This window comes from Spermophilus citellus, assembly GCF_964194105.1.
Source record: "Spermophilus citellus genome assembly, chromosome: 2".
In the NCBI taxonomy this organism is placed as follows: domain Eukaryota; kingdom Metazoa; phylum Chordata; class Mammalia; order Rodentia; family Sciuridae; genus Spermophilus; species Spermophilus citellus.
This window is the reverse complement of record NC_138183.1, coordinates 245,352,148-245,373,382: the sequence shown is the minus strand read 5'-3', so window position 1 is coordinate 245,373,382 and position 21,235 is coordinate 245,352,148. Positions and strand designations below refer to the sequence as shown.

The window sequence follows — 21,235 nt, the reverse complement described above, 5'->3', positions numbered from 1 at the left end:
TCTTGCAAAACGATGCATTTGTTTTCTTCTTTCTTTCAAGCATTTAGGACTTTTCAAATTCTCTCCTAAGAATGCATATAAAGTGGAAGGGAAGAGGAAAACAAATGGAGGAAGAAGAAGGAGACGTGGTCTAGTAGCTACTTTGGAGTTTTGCAAAACTCCAAAGAATAATAAGAATAATATTCCACTAAAAAGATTATGGCAAGTGCTTCAATGGAAATCAATAGAAATAGATATAGAAACAGAAATCAGTAGAAAAGAGTTCCTACTGTAGGCCTAGGAGAGTGACCTGGAATAGAGGAGCTGATGATGATAACTAGGAAAAGGGCAGATATCCTCAAAATGGAAACCAATCCCAGCAGCTTCGGCAGGTGACTGAGGCAGGAGGATGGCGAGCTCAAAGCCAGCTTTGGCAAAAACAAGGTGCTAAGCAACTCAGTGAAACCCTGTCTCTAAATAAAATACTAAATTGGGCTGGGGATGTGTAAAAAAACAAAAAAAAAAATTCAAAAAGATTCCTGTGGTTTTGAAGAAGCAAGTTTGAAAGGTAGATGATAAAAGCTGAGATGCAGAAGGGATCTGGGAAACAGGATCTAGGTAGAAAACCAGCAAACAAAATAGGCAAGTGGTCATTTGGGGTCCAAAAGTTAGGACCTTCTTATTTTCCAAGTAGAGATCCTTAGCCCAAGAAAGGCCAGGGTGGAAAAGAACAACCCATGGACCAACAGGAATAGGGCGTATTATTTTTGGAGCCTGTGTACAGAGTTGTATGAAGAGTCAAATGATCAGTAAAATTAGTCTTAACTCCCTCATTGCCACATATAAACATCTGCTCTTGGGCTTTGCCATATGAACATGGGTGGCTCCCAGCTAAGTCAAACGGGATCTAGTAGCAAGAAATTAACTTAAGTGCCATCTGCAGGACGTGGAATAGGAAGCGCCAGCCTTCATTCCTCCTGAAGTTTCTCACTTAACAACATATGGACCAAACTGCCTTTGCAAGAACTCAGGGAGGGGGTACAGATGAGATTTGGTGCATCTTTCAAAGGACCCTGAGCAAAGCTAAAGGGATCCGATTCATGCACATCAAGGGCTGCCCCTCGTATCCTGCCCTCCTTAAGGGCCTGCGCCAAGGCCTTCTCGTTCACCAGGCCACCGCGGGCTGCATTAACAAGGAATGCCCCTTGCCTCATCTGCTTTATAGTAAAGTCATTGATGAGGTGGTGGTTATGTTCATTGAGATTGCAGTGCAAGGAGACACAGTCGCTCTGATACAGCAAGTCCTGTAGGGTGTATACCCTCTGCACGCCCAGGGACCGCTCCATCCCATCCTGCAAGTAGGGGTCATAAAATATGACGCTGAATCCAAAGGCCTTGGCTCGAACAGCAACCGCCTGCCCCGTGCGACCGAAGCCGATGAGGCCCAGTGTCTCCCCACGGATTCGTGCCGCTCCTGAGGCCACCTCGCGGATCTGTTCCACACTCTGTACCCGTGTGCCTTCCCGCAGGGCCTGGTACAGCCACGTGTTGCGGCGGTACAGGTTGAGGATGTGGCAGATGGTGGAATCGGCCGTCTCTTCCACAGCTGCAGACGGGATGTTGCACATGGCGATTCCAAGCTCACCGGCAGCCTCGACGTCCACGTTGTCATAACCACTGCCGATCCGCACGATCTCCCGCAGGGCCTTGAACTTCTCCAGGTCTTCCCTGGTGAGGGTGATAGTGTGGTACATCATGGCGCCCACGGCCTCATTTAACACCTTCTCGTGGATCTCCTGAGTGGACTGTGCATTGCAGAAGGCCACAGTGGCCAGGTCCTTCAGGATGGGCATCTCCACGGTGCAGTCTCTGCCGTCCAGCAGTGCCACCAAGGGGCGGGGGTGCAGGGGGCCGTTCATGATCTGGGGGCGGATACCTTCACAAATCCTGTCCAATCGCTGCCGCTTCACTTTGTGCTTATCCACAAGGGCCATTCTTTGCAACTCTGAGTCAAAAGGCAAAGCGGTCCTCTAAGAACTTAGGGGAACTCGCAGGAGTCTGCGCGCATTACGCCACCATGCACCCAATATAAATCTGTCTGCAAATTCTACAGTTCACGCGATGGGCTGTCCGTCTTCTTAAAGGGATACAGCTTCACACGGCCTGGTATAGTGAACAAGCATCACTTGAGATGAGAGAGGCAGCTGCCACAGAGATCCGCCGAGCAATCACAGGTCGCATCCCAGAAAGCTTAAGAAACTGTGTCTTTTTTATTATTATTATTATTGGTTGTTCACAACATTACAAAGCTCTTGACATATCATATTTCATACATTAGATTGAAGTGGGTTATGAACCCCCAATTTTACCCCAAATGCAGATTGCAGAATCACGTCGGTTACACATCCACAATTTTACATAATGCCCTATTAGTAATTGTTGTATTCTGTCAACAAGGAATTCTTTGTCACATCAGCTCCTTGGTCAGTAATAGACCAGCAAGCAATTCATCCTGAGCTCAATGGTGCCACATACAGGTATCCGCCGGGCATAGTAGGCGTCACTCCGGGAGGACTTCCTGCAGCCATGGAAGGGATCATCCCTGGAGGCATCCCGGTGACTCACAACCTCCCCACGGTGGCACACCCTTCCCAAGCTCCCTCTCCCAACCAGCCTACAAAACATGGGGACAATCGAGAGCACCCCAACGAGCAATAGCAGAGAATGCTGAAAGGTAATCATTCAGATAAACTTGGGACCAAGAGACAGTGAAAATGGATGAACAAAAAGAGAAGGAATTTGACAGTCTTTTTAACTGACCCTGGACATATGCATCGTTGGTGTTGCAGTGTTAAAAGCTACAAGAGCTAGAAAACTGAAGATGTCGTCTGCTTCCAGAAGCGCTGAAAGAATAGGACGTGATTTATTAACGACCAACTTCTGTTATTGTGTGTTAAGTTTTCCATCTGTGCATCAAATCACAAAGAATAAATAGAGCTTTTTCCTTTATCAGTTCCTTGGGCACAGCAGGTCCTGAGCACCTTGCTCTAGAATGTTGCATCAAGAGTTCCAAACATCAAAATAAAAAAATATTAAGAGGAAATCCCCATCTTATGACTCTAGTCCCTTTGGTCTACAGGGGCTTGTTACCTCTTTTTGCTAATAGGAAGACAAAATTGCTACAAAATGGGGAAAAAACTGTTTGCCTGTGTTAGACACCTGCAAGCATAGGATTGAAGACAGTACAGGCTCCTGTACAGAAGTGTCTCCCTCACAGCTGAACTGCATACCGAGCAGGCAAGTTGGTTGTAAGTTCAGTTGTACCCTCTGATGATGCAAAAAAGAAAAAAAAAAGAAAAAAGTATTAAGTTTCACAAGCTGTTTGTACTCAAATATATTTTCTCAGTTTCAGATCCTCAGCTATTTTATTGAGTGGAAAGTCTTGAACTGCTAAGGGTTCAAGAATAATGTTGCATTTCCTTATGTCTCAGGAAACACTTTTTATGGTAACTTGTCAGATTGTCTATGAACAAACCCACTTTTTTAGACATTGATAAATTCTTTTCTTCAAGTGATATTTTATACAAGAACACTTCAGATGTGTTATTAGATGTGACTGATTTTAACAAATCCTATTAGATTTGTATCAACTAGTTACATGTTCTATTCATAGTCTTTTGTGAATCATTGCCTTTTTGTTTAAAAAGATGGCCTATTTTGAGCCTTTGTATAGGTACAGTCCTGTTTTTGTGACAAAAGGAAAAACTTTAACCTGTCCCAAAAGGAAAAAAAAAAAAAAAAAAAAAGAACTCAGGGAGGAGGCAAAGGAGCGAGCGCCCAGTTGGAGAGCGTAGCCAGGAAGAGACCCATCGAGGTGGGTGGTGAAGTTCATGGCACTTTTACCAATCCTCGCCTCTTTGTCACCCTGGCACCCAACTCCAAACATTTACATCAGAAGGGCAAGATGAGTGGACCACGAGTCCAGCATTCTGCATTCTGGGGGTGTTGTCTGGGGGTCTGGTTTCTGTCTCACCTGACTCCAAGTGCTGACATGAACTGGCACAATTTGGGTATCGTGGTAGGGTACCAAGAATACAGGTGAGCACCCTGGTTTCAGTTCTAGAGAGACTGTAGCACCTCAGCCAGACACCAGCAGGAGAAAGAGAAAACACACCTAGAGAATAAGCCGGCAAATCTCTTTAACTGGACAATTACATCTAATCCCAAGGTTGAACACCCCGGCCTCAAGGTTTTGAGGGTCTCTGGAATCTCTAGCTATGCTGATTGCTGAAGTCTTCCTCTTTTATGATTGGCCAATCTGTAATGACTGGAAAAGTTTTTTTGTTTTTTTAAAAATACGTAAATCTCAGCAAAAGAGCACCAAGCATACAGAGGAACAGAAAAACATCTATTTCAAAGGAATAAAATAAATCTTCAGAAATCAACCCTAAAAAACAGATATCTTGAGTGAAAGGAAGCCTGGTGGAGCAGAGGAAGGGAAGGGGAGCAGGGAGGGAGGCCAGGAGGGAAAAGGGGAGCATCATGAACCCAAATCGATTTTCATGCAAGTATGAGTTTGTCGGCATGAACCCAACTACTGTGTGTAACCATAAAGCTCTAATAAAAATACATTAATCAAAAAAATAAGAAAAAATACCCAAAGGTCTATAAATCATATGACTTTGTAAAGATGTTTGCATACTTGTAGGTTTTTTTTTTCAGCGTTCTTCACAAAAGCCAAGAGGTGGAATAACCCAAGCATCTGTTGAAGGGTAAAAAAAAGAAAATGTGGCATGTACGTGAAAGAAAGAAATGCTACAATATAGACGAAACTCAAGGGCATCGTGCTAAGTGAAGCAAGTCAGTTGCCAAAAACATTAAAATAAATGCCGTGATCACAAGAGGTGTCTCGAGTCATCCTAGAGGTCACAGGAAGCAGAAAGTAGTTGCCAGGGTCAGGAAGAAAGGGAAAAAGAGCCTGTGGTTTGCTCAATGGCTACAAAGGTTTTGTTTCAGTAGAGGAAAAAGCCCTAGAGATCTGCTGTGCCACAATTTGACTCTAATGAATACTACCAAACTCTACACTTGAAATGGTTAAGATGGTGAATTACGTGAGTTTTTAATTATAACTAAAAGTTTAAAAAGCCAAAATCAAGAAATTGTTTTAAAGAAAACAATATCCTGATTCTTACATACCCACCGATACACAGAAATCATAGAAAACCCTTTTGTTCCTAGATGAATGGTTATCAACATGGGGTGAAGGGATTTTGCTCCTCCTCTGTTGGAGGACCTTTGGCAATGTTTGGTGACATTCCTGGGTGGCATACCTGAGGTGGGATTGCTACTGGCATCTAGAGAGTAGCGGACAGGATATCTGCTAAACAATCTATTGGAGCACAGAACAGTCCCCTAAAATAAGGAATTATCTAGCCAATGCGTGATTATTAGGAGCCTCTTTTGAGAAACCCTGTCCTAGATTATTAATCAGCATGGGTTATCATTATATCAGTCTTTCCCCTCCTGATTAGGTTGGTGGGGTTCAGACTCTGTAAACAACTGATAATATAAATGCTGGATGGAACTCAGCTGAGACACTAGAGAGAGGAGCCTTGTTCAGAGGTTGATGAAGCCCCCCCAAAAAAAAAATAAACAGGAGAGGGTGAAGGAAGGGGAGGGGGAGGGATATTGGGAGGGGGAGGGGAAGGGGATGGGGAGGGGGAGGGAGATGGGGAGGGGGAGGGGGAGGGAGATGGGGAGGGGGAGGGAGATGGGGAGGGGGAGGGGGAGGGAGATGGGGAGGGGGAGGGAGATTCGGAAGGGTGGGGGAGGGGACAGAGGGGAAGGTGGGTGGGATGAAGAAAGGGGACAGATAAGAAGGGAAGGCAGTACATGGACCACTTTGGGCCACTCTGCAGGATTCTGTGCTGAGCACATTACATGTGTTTGAATCCTTCAAACTTCTCTAAGTTTTCTTTTAAATTTATGATAAAGAGGAAACAGTCACAAGAGGGAGGTTTTGCTAGGGTGGGCAGATTCAACGGGTTTATTGATGAATTTCCTGGAAGGGAAGTGGCTGTGGTTGTCCCTTAAGAGGCCCACCCCCTTATTGGTCAAGCTCAGGAGGAAAGCTGCACCCCACTAACCCACTGGATTGTTCCATAGCAATAAGGGGGCAGGATGTGACGGGGAAATGACAGCGGGCACCTGAGGAAGTGGAAGGGGTACCAGGAGACCAGGAGGGTGAGGGTGGACAGGAGGGTGAGGGTGCAGGCTGTCCTGCCCCCTGCCACAGACTTCTGGGAGAATCCCTCCTCTCTCTCAGCCCATCTCCAGATTAACAGTTATCAACATGGGGTGAAGGGATTTTGCTCCTCCTCTGTTGGAGGACCTTTGGCATACCTGAGGTGGGATTGCTGCTGGCATCTAGAGAGTAGTGGACAGGGAATCTGCTAACAATCTACTGGAGCACAGAGCAGTCCCCTACCACAAGGAATTATCTAGCCAGTAACCTCTTGTCCTTCTGGCCCTGAAGACAAAGACAACCTTCTAAATGGGGTTCCTTCATGCAGAGCCCTCTGCTCCCCGGGGACAGCGGTGGCTCATGTTGTATTCCTGAGTTCATTCTGGCAGCACCCCCCCACACCCCAAGGAAAGCAGGAAGGAAGCTGTGGCAGCTGTGTCTGCAGCTGGCTTGGGTTCCCCTGCCCAGTGCATCAAAGTCAGCTCCAGAGAAGAGCCGCCTCCAGGGCCGCAGGCTCTCAGGGACCTCTGTCCTCAGGAGACCACTCCACTCTAAGCATGTGTTTGCTGAGCGGGTTCAGGTCTTCCTGAATCTTCTCCATCGGTACCTCTTCCAGTTTCACTACTTCCATAGAAGTCCCCAACCTTTCCTGAAGTCTATTAGTAGAGAAAGTGGCCAGGGGAGGAAGGGGGCTTTAGAATAGGCAGCAAGTAGGCAACAAGACCTGAAAGTCTGCTTCCAGTTGTGGAAGTGGAAAAAGAAAAAAAAAAAATATATATATATATATAAACAAATATATAAATACAAATATGTATATATTTAGACAGCAAAATAACAAAAATATTTTTCTATGTCCTATTGTTACTATTTGTGGCCATATGTTTTTGAATGTGCCTTGAAAGCTACATAGGCATTATTACTATTATTATATGGTTAACTACATAATATAAAATACTTTATTATTTATCATCTTTCTATTACTAGTGATATTATTATTAGAACTGGCGACATATTATTGAACGCTGCTTAGAAGCAGTATAGGCCTTTCATAAATATTTTATGTCATCTCTATAACAATTTTCTAGTATTGTTTTCTAACAGTTTATGTAACGGGGTCCACTTCGTGCTTTGAATATAACCCTTGCTGCTCTGCCACTATGGCTTCTTTTAAAAGTGACATACTTCTTTTTTCTTTTCTCTTGTTCCTCTGCCCCTCCCTAACCATGGAGAGAACAAGGTGAAATTTATTCTTGTCTTAGCCCAAGTTATCTGAGCTTTGGTTCACAGACCACAGGAATGAAAGAATCCAAACTTTTGGGCTGGCACTTGCAGATGTATCTCTTAAGGCTACAAATGAATGATATTCCCTGACAGGGCACATCTGTAGCCTTTGAATCTCCTCTATAAAAGGTTACTGTTCCCCCAGGCAGTTAGAATCTCAGCCTCTTGGGTGGGATGTGCACTATGAAGTCTCCTTTGCTAGTAAAGCAATAAAACTTCTTTTTCCTTTTTCTCAAAATCTTGTCCTTCTTATTGGATCAGCATCAGGGACAAGGACCCAACTTTTGGTATCGATTAGAAAAATGCAACTTCAAGAATATAGACCTGTCTAACAGTGTGGAGCTAGTAAGTATTCAAGGGGCAATTCACACAGAAAGCTCTGTGACGCCTACAGACTCTCAACGTTGGTAATTCAATTAGTGATTTTTCTGAAGTTTCTAGAAGTTCACAAGTCAGAAAGCGCAGACACGTTTCACAAATCTCCGCGCTGCAAGCATCACATCCTGTGCAGCTGTAAACGCTGGGCTCAGGAAGGGCTGGTGAGTTTCAGAAGGCGACAAGTAGGAACTGTTGATCAGACTTGGAGAACCTGGAGTTACCACGTCCTAGGGGTTTCTGAGAGTCAGCTGGGACCACAGCACTGGTCCACGGGCACAGGTAGGCAATGCAGGAAGACTCTTCTCAACCCAGCGCTCTTGCTGTGACATTATGGGCACAGGGGATTTTAACTCTTTCTGCTATTTTCTGACTGCATGATCTTGGTGAGGCACTTAGCTGAGGTCACATGATAAATGGAAGCTGAACATTTTTCTCTTCAAATGCCATCAGGCCATTGGCAACTTGTGCAACCCATGGGCAAAGAATGGCATAAAGGTAGAAGGCTGAATCCTAATAAATCATGACCGGCAAGGTAGATGGGGGTTGAAATTCATCACATAGCGAGCGATGCAGTTGTGGTTGGTAGGACTAGGGGAAAGGGAGATGGCTACATATTGAATGCTTTCTGTGAACATTTGCTTCTGAACCTGGGGACCTCTCTCATGATTCATGCTCAGGCCTTCCTTGATGTGTTGATTCTGTACAATCAGTGTCAAACACGACAGGAAAACCCTTAGGAAACCAAGGCTTTGTGTTTTCACTGCTCAGTACTATCAGTTTCTTTCCCTAAAAAAAAAGGGGAGGGGGGTCCAAATCTGGACAAAGGGGCAAGTCCTCTCCTATAGTTTTGGGAGACAGAACCTGGGAGTCCAGTGCTTGCAAGAGCTGCCTTGTTTTCTCTTCCAGTGACAGCAGCACCATCATGATGTCACAACCTGTGCCCAGTGCAAATGTGGCTGTGCTCACATCAAATGGTATCAACTTTCCCCAAACAGAGAGTACCAGACCCACCCACAGTAACCTGGACAACCTGAAGAAACGTCTAAAGGCAGAGGTCAAAGTCATTGGGGTAAAGCCAAGGAAGGACACATGGGAGTTGGGTGGTGGGTGGTGGAAAGAGACTGAGGGTCTTGCTACTAGAGATCCATTGTGACAGCTGATCTGCAGACCAGTGCAAGTCACGTGGAGAGCTGTTTAAACCTTCCCCAGGACTTCCTCACAAGATTAAATCTGTGTTTTTCTTATTTGGAAAACCAGAAGTTGAAATTTGATTGCTTCACTTATTGTTTTTTTGTATTTCTGAAGTGCAGTGTTTTTTTAATATTTCTTTTATGAAACCTATTATAAAGAATTACCCATTTTATATTTTTTTCACCAATTACATGCTTAATAATCATACTGACTTTTTGATTTAATTTTTTTTAGTTGTTGATGGACCTTTATTTTATTTATTTCTATGTGGTCCTGAGAATCAAGCCCAGTGCCTCACACATGCTAGGCAAGCACTGTTCCATGATTTTTTTTTTTTTGCCTTTGTTTGTTTATTTATTTATTTATTTATTTATTTATTTTTGCATTACAATTATTAATATACCATTATACAATAATTTATCATATCTCTGATTATATATAAGGTATGTTGACACCAAATTCATATCTTCATACATGTATTTTATATAATGATGAGGGTCTTTTTCTCTCACTGCAAATTACAATAAAAACACACTTTCTTTCCTTCCTCTCTCTCTCTCTCTCTCTCTCTTTTTTTTTTGTACCGGGGATTGAACTCAGGGGCACTCAACCATTGAGCCACCTCCCCAGCCCTATTGTGTATTTTATTTAGATACAGGGTCTTACTGAGTTGCTTAGCACCTTGCTTTTGCTGAGGCTGGCTTTGAACTCAGGATCCTCCTGTCTCAGCCTCCCCAGCTGCTTGGATTACAGGTTTGCATGACTGTGCCTGGCTTCTCTGTTTCTTTTAAGAACAGGGATGATATTTACATTTGCTCCTCTCTCTCCTCTCCTCCATGATTTATTAAAGAAACAGTGGGATGAAGGGATGTTGGGGGAGGGAGCTATCCAGACCTGGGAGGAAACCAGGCAATCCATGTTTCTAGAGTTGTCTCTGCACTAGCATTATCTGAAGCAAGGTGCTGCTTCTGACCAGGTTTCAGACCCAGTGGGACCAATCGCCTAACCTCAGAGATACATCCCTGTGGGTTCCCGTGAGAATCCTGTGACAGAAGGTTTGGAAAGCTTCCTGGTAAATGTCAATAGAACTGTGAGTCTCTGAGGTGAAGATGGACCTCAGGGAGGCAAACAACCTCTTAAAACATAGGTTCCGGAACCCCAGGATAGGACCCAAGACACCACAGAGCTGTCCAGAGATCCAGGCTCCATGGTGTGGCCATCGGGGGTCTGGAGATGTGACACGGGGCTTCCACATTTTCAGTGCTCATGTGAGAGCAAGGATTTTTAGATGTCCCCTGTTCCCCCAAGAGGCAGAAGGAAAGGTACTAGCTATGGACTCCATCAGCTCAGCACCTGCCATGAGCTGCGAGTAAAGGCCCTAAACAGGAGGCAGGAGTGCCCTCTGGTAGAACGGCACCCCTTCCCCAAAGAATTTTCGGATTTCTCACTCCAGAGCTCTTGCCGCCCTCATTGGGATCTCGTAGAAGGTGCAGACGTGCGGGTAGCACAGGTGAAAGTGGATTTGTCTTCACCGAGGCTGGCTTAATCTTCAACCTCCTTTCCTTTTCCAACAGACGATCCAGATCATGTGTGGTGTGATGGTGTTGAGCCTGGGGATCATTTTGGCATCTGCTCCCTTCTCTCAGCATTTTACCTGGGTGTACTCCGCCCTGTTAAAATCTGGTTATCCATTCATAGGAGGCTTGCTTGTAAGTCGAGTTCCGCAGGAGGGCGGGTGGGGAGGAAGGGGCGAGGCCATACCCAGGGACCATACTCCTCTCCACTGGCCACCATTCTTGTGTCCATCAGGAGCAAGGAGCACTCAGTGGTTACAACCTATTCTCCTTTGTGTGTAGTCCAGGAGAGCATCAGTATGCAGGAGGGCAGTAGTGGCTTTATTGGGAGTCAATTTCTTATCTGGTTTAGACAAACATTTCTTTTAAAGGTCACCTTATTTTTCACCATACTATCCTAAGCTATGTTGAGATTGGTGACATCTTTCCAGGGTTAGAGGGGGAAAAAAAATCATGAAGTATGATAGAGGTGGGAAAGGGCTTTCCATATAGGACAGTGAACTCCCAGCTCATTGCTTCCACGGGGTGGGGGTGGGGGTGGGGGGCAGGGGAGGGAGAAGGAGTGTGTAATCTATGCAGATGTCTCTACTTTCCGGATGGGACTGGAAACTTCTCTGTAACAGCACCACATCTGCGGTGTTGGGAGGAATTAATGGTTCTTTTCTCAGAAGGTGACTTTCTTCCAGATTGATGTGGGTTTGCCCTTCTCACAGCGAAGGTTTTCTTTCCGATAGTTTCTTCCCACGGCCCGGGATCTATCATTCTCTCCTGCCTTCATTTCTTTTATGTATCCAAAACTCCACTGTTTTCTTTGTCGGGTCCTTCTTCTTCTTCTCCTTCTTCTTCTCCTTCTCCTTCTCCTTCTCCTTCTTCTTCCTGAAATCAACATTTTATTTGGATTTCACCAGTGTTTCCCAAGTGCCCTTCTTCCAAGGTCCATTCAAGGATATGGCATTGCATTTGGTGAGTCTGTCTCCTTGGGTTCTTCGAGGCTTCCTCAGACTTTCCTTGCCCTTGATGAGTTGATCTAGTTTTGAGAAGCTCCTCCCCACCCCAGACAGGAATTTCGCACAATGTTCCGAAATTTGAATTTATCTGATACTCTTCTCACATGTTTAGATTAGGGTAATGAACTTCTAGAAGATGAAAGAAGTGACATACCATTCCCATTAGGTCACATGAAGAATGCACACCACCAAGATTATGTGACCAGTGAAGTTAACCTTGATCATGGGGCGGAGGTAGTGTTTTCTGGATTCCTCCAATGCCTCATTCCTTCTTTCTCTTCTCTTCTCTTTAGAAGCCTGTCGCTAACCACAGTCCATATGTGAAGAAGCAGAGGCATCTAGTTCCTTTACGTTTTTTAAGTCTTGACATTTATCTACATAGGCAAACTACTTAATGCCGTGACCACTGGAACCCCAGAGGTTCTTTTATTTTGTTTCCCTCTCCCCCCACCACCACCATTTTAAAAACATCTTTCTGTTCGTTTCCTTAAATCTCTTACATCACAAAGACTCCAGAGTATGGAAATGATTTCTTCATTTTTTCTGAACAGTCTCCAAGGTTCCTGACATCTCGTCCCATCCTTCCTTTGGTAGTCATTTATCAAGGACATGTTAGAAAGGTGATTTGATGTGATCAAGTAGGATTTGTCCCAGGGATGGAAGCGTGGCTGAACACAGGTGAATCACTGGGATGGCATTATGAAAAGAAGGACAAAAACCATGTGATCATCCCCCATTCTTTTCTTTTTCCTTCTCTAAAGATCATCTATCTCCAAATTTGTCTTCTCTCATTAACACAAAAACAAAACAAAACAATAAATTTATTTACTGGCTTTCAAGGTCATCCTTTCATTTATGGGTATAGATTCCTGCGCACATCTGCCTTTTCCTGTGCTCTCTGGGCAAAAGGGACAAATCTGTTTTTAGTGTTTCTTTCACCATTGGTCATTTGTTCCCCAAGGTTTTACCCGTGGGAGTTGTTCATCAACACTGATGGTGATATTGTAGCTTTTTGGAACCTAGAAACTGAAATGACATATTTTTCTTTCTTTCTGAGTAGTTTATCGTCTGTGGATCTCTATCAATCGTCACAGAGAAGGTGTCAACAGAGGTTTTGGTGAGTGTGAAAACCATAATCCACCACTCAAGGCATGGAGGTGAAATTTAGACCTCTACAGAATCAGTCTCTTTTCAACTATGAAAAGTTGAAAGTTTCAGAGTCGTCGAGCTGGTTCGAGATTCTCCCGATTCCTGTCAAAGGCTCATTCACCCAACCATGGTGCTCTCAATCAGTCTGCCTTCAGAGGAGTGTATCTTATCCTACACTAGTACCCAGGAATCTCACATACACACAAAAAAACTTCTGCTGATTTATAATGCTGTTTTATAGGTAAAAGGTGTTCAAATTTAGTTTTTCAGTGGTGAGGAAGCTGATAGAATTATAAAAAGGTGTTTTTTTTTGTGTGTGTGTGGGGGGGTTCACCAATAATCCTATGTGTCAAAACCCTTGAGAAAACCCAGTCTTTAAAAGTCTGCTGTTTGTGTCAGGAATTATCTCTCTTTCATCTATCTCACCTCAAAGTTGATACTTTTGTTAGATTTGGGTATAAATTTGTGAGTCCAAGAAGCTGTCTTTTGTATTGGCTAAGAAATCAACTTTACCTACCATTAACTCTTTCTGGGGGAAATATGGACCGGAAGTTGCAGGAAGAAGAAAGCAGGATAATAGGGAGAAACATTCTGCAAAAGTTTCACCTAGTCCTGGATCAATCCCTCCAGGGGTTGGTGTGTGGCATCATGTGAATGCCATATAATGTAATTGTTTAGAAACTCAATTTGGAAGCTCCGACTCTACAAGTCTCCCCAAAGCAGCATGGAAATGAGAGAGAACATTCTCAGGGCAATGCCAGTATATCCCCGCCATCAGATATTAGAGATTAAGTCTGAAACTCCCACCTGGACCCCGAGCCAGGAGATCAGTGCTGTCTAACAGATCTTTCTGTGATCATGGGAATCCACTAGGTCTATGCTGTCAACCACGGTGACTGTTGATAAGTTGACATGTGGCTAATGCAACTGTGCAGCTTAGTTTGAAATTTCATTTACTCTTACTTTAAATATAAGTAGGTCATGTGGCTAGTGACAATCATATTGAATAATAGTATAGGAGTAATTTTTCCAGACTTTCAAGAGGAAATGCGTGGAACTCTTACTCTAAAGAACAAACCTGCAGTGAGGAGCAAGCAACTCAAGGACACAGGAGGTCTTGGGGTGGTGTAAGCCTAATGCTTATAAGAAGCACTTAGCCTGTAGTGAATTTTAATCTTGTCACACATTCTATTAGCCCCTTTGAGGTTTAAGAAGGATGTTAGCCCAGGACAAATCTAGGTTATTCTTAAACATATATATTCTAGAGGCTGAGGCAGGAGGATTGCAATTTCAGGATAGTCCTTGGTAATGGAGTGAAACCCTGTCTCAAAATTAAAAGGGTTGGGGTTCAACTCAGTGAGGGAACATCCCTGAGTTTGATCCTTAGTATTACAAAAAAAATGAAATTGAAAAGAAATGTACTCTAGACACCAGGACTCTTGACAGTCAATCAGGAAGTCCAGGAGTATGCACTGCAGTTGTTATATTGGGAAATTGGGGTTCCCCCCCACAAACATCAATTGTGCGTGGTCTGTGTGATCTACATGTAAGAAGAGTGGGCTACATGGAATTCAATAACACTTAGTGCAAGGCTGTTGGCATGCCCTGTCAGAACTTTCAGAACGGTATTAGCTCAGTTCTCTTCTTCTGTGAGTTGGAGAATAAAGGAAGCCACTTCTGAGATCAGCTTATTTATTCTTCTTACATCTTGAGTGTGAAGATGAGACCCAGTGTGGGGAGGGAAAAGGAGGACCTGAGGAGTCAAGGACATGGACAGGTTGAGGCAAGCCTCTACCGTGACCTCAGTGTCCAACGTCCAGTCCAGGCCTTCCTCTTCTACCTCACCTGGGGCCTGTGTCTAGACCTCTGCCTGCAGAAATCCATAGGTGGCTCCAGCCTTGACCAACCACATGCCTGTCCGGGCTTCAAGGCCTGCCTGCGACTGGGAACCACATCGCACGGCTCAGGGTTGGCTGGGTGTGCTGTTGCAGGTGGTGTGCAAGGAGGAGTGAACTGCTCACCACCTCTCGTGTGTGGCTGATGCTTCCATGGTGGGTGGGGCAGGTTCTGAGTGTTATCAGTCCACTTGCTGTTACTAAAGCACACACCTGAGATTAAATCATCATCAACAACAACAAAACAGAGGAATGGGATGTTTTGGTTCATGGTTTTGGAGGTTTCAGTGTATGGCTGTGTGAATCCATTGCTTTTGGGCGTTAGGTGAGACAGCACTTCATGGTGGTCAGCAAGTGGTAGAGGAAGCCATTCACCTCATGGCAGCTGAGAAGGAAAGAGAGAAAGAGGAAGCACCAGCATCCCAATATCCCCTTCAAGGGGCCCTCATCTGATGACCTAAGACCCAGCCCCCACTAGTACCACCTTTTAAAGTTCCCACCCCCTTGCAACAGTGCCAAGTTGGAGACTAAGCTTTGCACATGTTGGGCTTTGGGAGACACTGAACATGCAGACTGCACTTGAATCAGTTGAGGGATCTGGAAACAATATCTGGAGCCCTAATATCTCTGTTTTTGGCCCTATAGTCTTAAGGCTTTTGCAGACAGTCTCATGGGGCCCTGCTGTCGGTGCAGGGCAAATCTTTTAGAGGGGAATATTCCCTGCCCCACCACCGAGGTCGTCTCTGGGGTTGGGGGAGATTTCCTTTACTCATTTAGTGAGCTACGATTTACCTTCCAGGTTCAGAGATGTTTTTCCCAGGCACTAGCAGGGGCAAGCTGAAATAAGTGATTAATCCTAGACCTCCCAAGGGGGACAAATGAAGTAAATGATTGCAGTACTCTGGCAAAAATATGGAAGAAACATCTGTTTCTCGCAAGTGTGAACTTTACTCAGCCTTTCTCTTTCAGGTTAATAGCAGCCTGATCACAAACATTCTGAGTGCTCTGTGTGCCTTGGTGGGTTTCTTTATCATCACGGTTAATCTAGCTGCTTTGGGTCCTGCCGCAGAGGAGTGCGTGTTAAAGCAACAGGCTAAGCCAACCGCTTTTTTGGGGTATTACTATCCCCATAATGGAGAGAACTACAGGGGCTGCTACCCAGCCAAGGCCAGTCTAGCTGTAAGTATTTCTCAATGGGGTGCTCTGATTCTATGAGTTTTTAAAAAGCCCTTCTTTCCTCTTTTGAAAAACTCTGTATTCTCTCTGGTTTGGGGGAAATGAGGGATGGTCAAGACTAGATGAAGGAGATTAAAAGAATGAGATTAAAAGGTTACATGCTAATAGGGAGGAATTGAAGAATACGTGTCCCATAAGGTTGGTGATGAAAAACTAGACCTTGTCACTGGGAGAGATTCTTACTAATCAAACAAATCAACTTTTGAGGTGCAAAGTATGAATTTGTCTAGCCAAGAACTTGGTACCTGGGAGAGGTGACTTACAAAAGGCAAACAGAAGAGAGAACAGGTAACTAGGACATGCCAGAGAGGAGACCTGGCCTATGTGTACGGCAAGGGTTAAAATGGTCTGATCGATACCAGGCTCAGCCCGGAAAAATAGAATAAGAAGAAAGGGGTCTGAAGAGCAGGGCTTTTCCTCCTTTCCAAGATCGTAGTGATGAGAGACACTGATTCTGTAAGTTGGCAAATCATTGCCGTTCTTGTTATGACTTAGATTGAACTTATTAAATTTGGAGATAAGAAATCTTAGGAGATGAGGAAGGTTAACTGATAATAATTCTAAGGGAACTCTGTCTTATTGAGTGAACTAAAGCAATTAAGTTTGACTAACAAAAATATTATGTCCTAAGTGGGACAGCAACATCCTGAGAGAAAAGTAGGCAACATGACAAAAAAAAAAGAGAGGCTGCGGAATGCTCATTGTGCCGAGATGATAGTCGTCTAAGACACAGGTGGAGGAAGGACAGATAGGAAGACCTGGTGGAACTGTGTCTGCGCCTTGCTCCTTAAGGAGCGGACTGCAGGTGCTTCTCTCCTGGTTAGTGACATTACAGTGAGAAAAAAAGTACATGCAATTGAAATGGATAGAAATTGGCATAAATTAACATCAGCACAGCTAAGCTAATCTTGAGGAAAATTCTGGAGTGCTTAGGAAGAAACTGAGTAGTGGATAAAGTATAAATTCATGATGGGATAATTTTACATTGTAAGTAAGAGAGACTGAGTCGAGCTTGTTGTCTAGGACGGTGTCAAGTACGGCACGTCTCTCTCTCCTTATGTGTAATTGAGCTAGAAGACACCCCATCACATTCTCTCCCTTACTATCAAGTGACCTGCCTGAAGGATACCTTGCCCCTGGACAACCTTTTGGAGATGGCGTGTGTTACTTTGCTGCCTTGATGGTTATCTTCTAATTTTTCTAATCACCAAAAAAGACTAAGGGAAAACATCCACATTTTTCAGGTATTTAGAAGGGTTAGTCAGTACTACATTTTACAAAGAACTTGCACAGTCCAAAACCTCATTGATCCTAGCAAACCTCTGAGAAAGAAATTGTGCACACTTGATAAAGAAGGAAACAGAAGCTAGAGAAGCAAAGAGAATGGTCTAGGCTCATACCAAGCAGTACGGGTGAGGCTGGAGTGGGAGCTGTAGGTTCTCAGGCCCTGGAACAGTTTTGCCACTCTGCTCTCTCAATGAGTGAACAGTGCAATTAACCTGTGTCCCCGCAGGTAAGAATCCAGGTGTAAGGCGGGGGAAGCTGACTTAGCGACTCCACATCTCCCCTCTTCATCTAGAGGGAATTCTGAACAGAGAGGTTGAATCAGGCCATTGCTGGGCTTGGGAGGAGCCCGTGGTGTCCTTACTTCATCCCCTGATGGCGGAGGTGGTCCTCATCTCTACAATCACCTCCCACCCGGGCATGAAGGCTGCGGTGGACACAGGCACCATCTATCTCTCTCTCTCTTTTTTTTTTTTTTTTTTTTTTTTTTGGAAAGGTCTCATTCTCTTTTATTTTTTTCAATAAATTTATTTATTTTATTTTTTTATTTTTATTTTTTTTTAATTTTTTTTATTGACTATTTAAAGCATTACATAGCTCATGATATATCATCTTTCATACATTTGACTCAAATTGTGTTTTGAACTCCCATTTTCACCCCAAATACAGATTGCAGAATCACAACTGTTACATACTCACATTATTACATAATGCCATATTAGTGACTGTCGTATTCTGCTACCTTTCCTATCCCCTACTATCCCCCCTCCCCTACCCTCCCCTCCCATCTTCCCTCTCTACCTCCCCTGCTGTTGTTCAATTCTCTCCCTTTTTTTCCCTCCCCCTTGCCCCTCATGACCTCTTATAATTTTATGTGTCATTGAAGGTCTCCTACCATTTCCATATGCTTTCCCTTCTCTCTCCCTTTCTCTCCCCCCATTCGTCTTTGTTTACTATAGTCTTTTCCTCATGCTCTTCCTTCCTGTTCTGTTCTTAGTTTTTCTCTTTATATCAAAGCAGACATTTGGCATTTGTTTTTTAGGGATTGGCTAGCTTCACTTAGCATAATCTGCTCTAATGCCATCCATTTCCCTGCAAATTCTATGATTTTGTCATTTCTTAGTGCTGCATAATACTCCATTGTGTATAGATGCCACATTTTTTTTATCCATTCATCTATTGAGGGGCATCTAGGTTGGTTCCACAGTCTAGCTATTGTGAATTGTGCCGCTATAATCATTGATGCAGCCGTATCCCTATAGTGCGCTCTTTTAAGGTCCTCAGGGAATAGTCCGAGAAGTGCAATTGCTGGGTCAAATGGTGGATCCATTCCCAGCTTTCCCAGGAATCTCCATACTGCTTTCCAAATTGGCCTCACCATTTTGCAGCCCCACCAGCAGTGTACAAGTGTACCCTTTTCCCCACATCCCCGCCAACACTTATTGTTGTTTGACTTCATAATGGCTGCCAACCATCTATCTCTTATCTGCTGGGTTTCAGGGAGTCCTGTCTGTGATGCTGATTGGCACTGTGTTGGAGGCTTGCCTGGCTGTGCTCATTTCTGTGCTGTGGTGGCTGCAGGCCCACTCTGATGTCCCTGGGGTGAGTGTGCTGGCGGCCTCATGCCATCGTGCCTGGGGTTTTTCTGGGAAGTGTTGAGCAATGTTTCCAGGAGTCACAGAAGGAGGAAGCCATCAGGCACAAGAGGCACGTGCGGGATGGTTTTGCTGGTAAGGAGGAAAGGCAGTTGAGGAAAGCAGATGACCAGGACTGGCTGGCAGCTGAGGCTTCCCCGCACTGGAGAGTCCACCCTGAAAAGTCCCATAGCTTAGTCCTCCTGGTTTGCAAACAGAACAACCACACCAAGGCTCTGTGAAGCTGAATGCCTGTCCTGGTGCTATGCTCTGTTGGTGGCTGTGCTCAGGACACGAGGACCTGGCTGCCGCCCTTGCTGGCAGGAACTCTTCCTGCCATAATGACTGGTCTTTATAACAGTCTTGACGTGGGAAAAGGCACTTAGACCTGGGTTCTGTCTCTGTCTAATTGCCCTCCTTTTCCTTCTCGTCATCTTAATGTTATTTCTCCTTCAAAAGATCTTAAAGAAATACTGTTAAATCAGATTGTATGGGACAGTATTCTGCCACCAGTACAAATTCACAGCTTCATTTAACTGAATTTTTTAAAAAATAATTTATCCAAAATTAATTGTTTTAATTATTTTGCTTATAAATAGTAGAATGCTTGATGGGTGAATAGCAATTATTTGGAGGACTTAATGATGTACTATATTCATCCTGGAATGGCAAAAGTTCTATGTAAAAGTGTCAAGGGAATGCTCTCTCTCTATCTGTACACACATACAAACTGATATACATGTATATGTACATGTATAATATATGTATATATATTCATGTTCATATTCTCAGATATACACATAATATACACATAGTTATATGTATATGTTCAGTTGAACCTGTGTGAAGACTGAAATCTAACATATCCTCTTTTTTCTAGAGTGTGTTATTCCTGCCTCATAGTAACAGGAATACATTCAACATGGCCCCGAAGGAGCTTTGTAACCCTGCATATGAGGAAATGATGACTTCTTAAAGAACAAAGAAGAGGAAAATATTCAGCAGAAATTGGTCTTAATGATAATAAATAATAATAATAATAATAGTAATAAACCCATCATAGAACAGAAAAGTTTTGGTTCCCTAAAATGTAGACTTTTTATGCAATGAGTATTACAAAACTTGTTGAACGTATGTGTCCGCTGATGCTCTCTTGATTTGCCGGACATCATCGGCTTCAGCAAAAGCACAAGTCTGGAAAATTGCTTAATAGACTGGCCCAAAAGTCCCAGACATTTCCCAGAAAACTAGGTACAATGTTTCAGTGGATCATAGTGAAGCCCAGGAGACAACTTTTTCCTGCACCCCTTAACAGGAGTTATCTGATTGGTTGTAGATTTGGTCTCTCTTAGAGGTGGCATTAATTGTTCACCTCATGTATTTCACTTGTTAGTGCATGGAGACAAGTTCATGTGAAGGCAGATCAGAGACTGTAAAAGTAGTTGGCTTCAAAATAAAGTCTTTGTGTGACTGCACATTTCATTTTAAAAGTCATTGTGTTATTTTTCCTTCAAGGGCCGAGTTAACAATGATCTATACAAACCTAAATGTGAAGCCTCTTTCCCTTTCATCAAATATTCAAACAAATGAAGCACAGGAGTCTAACCAGGAATATTTATCTGTTATTAAGCAACAAACAACTTATATTTTTTTTCTAATAAAAAGAAACAATTGTTAAATTGTACATATTAGGCCTCTGCACTGGCAAATAAGCATAAACATGCATGTGCACATACACGCACGTGCGCACGCACACACACCCACCCACACACTTTTATTACTTTACCTATTGCAATTTCTATCTCTAAAGTTAGAGGATAAATGATAAATACTTACATTAGGTTGAATTTGAGTGAACATTCTATGTTTAGCAACACTATTTTAGGATCCAGAAGGAATGTCTGATTCCAAGATTACCAAGGTGAATAATATTCCGTTCTTAGCTTCAAGAAATGTATAGTTAAATAAGGAGAGTGGAGGTACAATAAAAATAGGATTATATTGGACAGGATGTTAAATTATATTTATTATATTTGAGCACAGAATGAAGAATACCTTCTTCTGCCTACAAGAATGTAGAAGATGAAAGGGAAAGAGGAGATAAATAATGTGTGTGTGTGTGCGTGTGTGTGTGTGTGTGTGTGTGAGAGAGAGAGAGAGAGAGAGAGAGAGAACCCTTCCTGGAGAACTTCTCACCCCTCCCACCCTCCCCACCTTGGATGTCAATCACATGGTGCCACCTTCCTGCCTCAGAATCACCTAGATTGCACAGTTGATGTATTGATCTACTGTATTGTCACTCTAGCTTCATACCTCACTGCTGGGCACCAATTTTTTTTCAAATCGGGGGAGAGGAGACATCTCTCTAAGCTCTAAGAATTAA

At 43.6% G+C, this 21,235-nt stretch overlaps 2 protein-coding genes across 4 annotated transcripts; one reads left to right on the top strand and one right to left on the bottom strand.

Annotated features, from left to right (window-relative positions):
* Window positions 1-947: 947 nt before the first annotated feature.
* LOC308641898 (C-terminal-binding protein 2-like) lies at window positions 948-1,973 on the bottom strand (the record flags this gene model as incomplete). Its single annotated transcript, XM_081280476.1, has 1 exon — window positions 948-1,973. The coding sequence occupies one exon, from the start codon at window positions 1,971-1,973 to the stop codon at window positions 948-950; it is 1,026 nt and encodes a 341-aa protein (XP_081136602.1).
* Window positions 1,974-7,988: 6,015 nt separating this feature from the next.
* Window positions 7,989-20,334, top strand: LOC308638451 (membrane-spanning 4-domains subfamily A member 6B-like). 3 transcript variants are annotated; one of them, XM_081275899.1, is made up of 7 exons: window positions 7,989-8,161; window positions 8,789-8,936; window positions 10,648-10,782; window positions 12,715-12,771; window positions 15,668-15,877; window positions 18,719-18,820; window positions 19,733-20,334. In XM_081275899.1, the coding sequence occupies exons 2-7, from the start codon at window positions 8,805-8,807 to the stop codon at window positions 19,826-19,828; spliced, it is 732 nt and encodes a 243-aa protein (XP_081132025.1). In that variant the 5' UTR covers window positions 7,989-8,161; window positions 8,789-8,804; the 3' UTR covers window positions 19,829-20,334. The 3 variants fall into 3 exon arrangements, with proteins under 3 accessions (XP_081132025.1, XP_081132026.1, XP_081132024.1); XM_081275898.1 differs by having other exon boundaries at window positions 7,995-8,161; window positions 8,789-8,951; XM_081275900.1 differs by lacking the exon at window positions 18,719-18,820 and having other exon boundaries at window positions 7,990-8,161; window positions 8,789-8,951.
* Window positions 20,335-21,235: the final 901 nt, after the last annotated feature.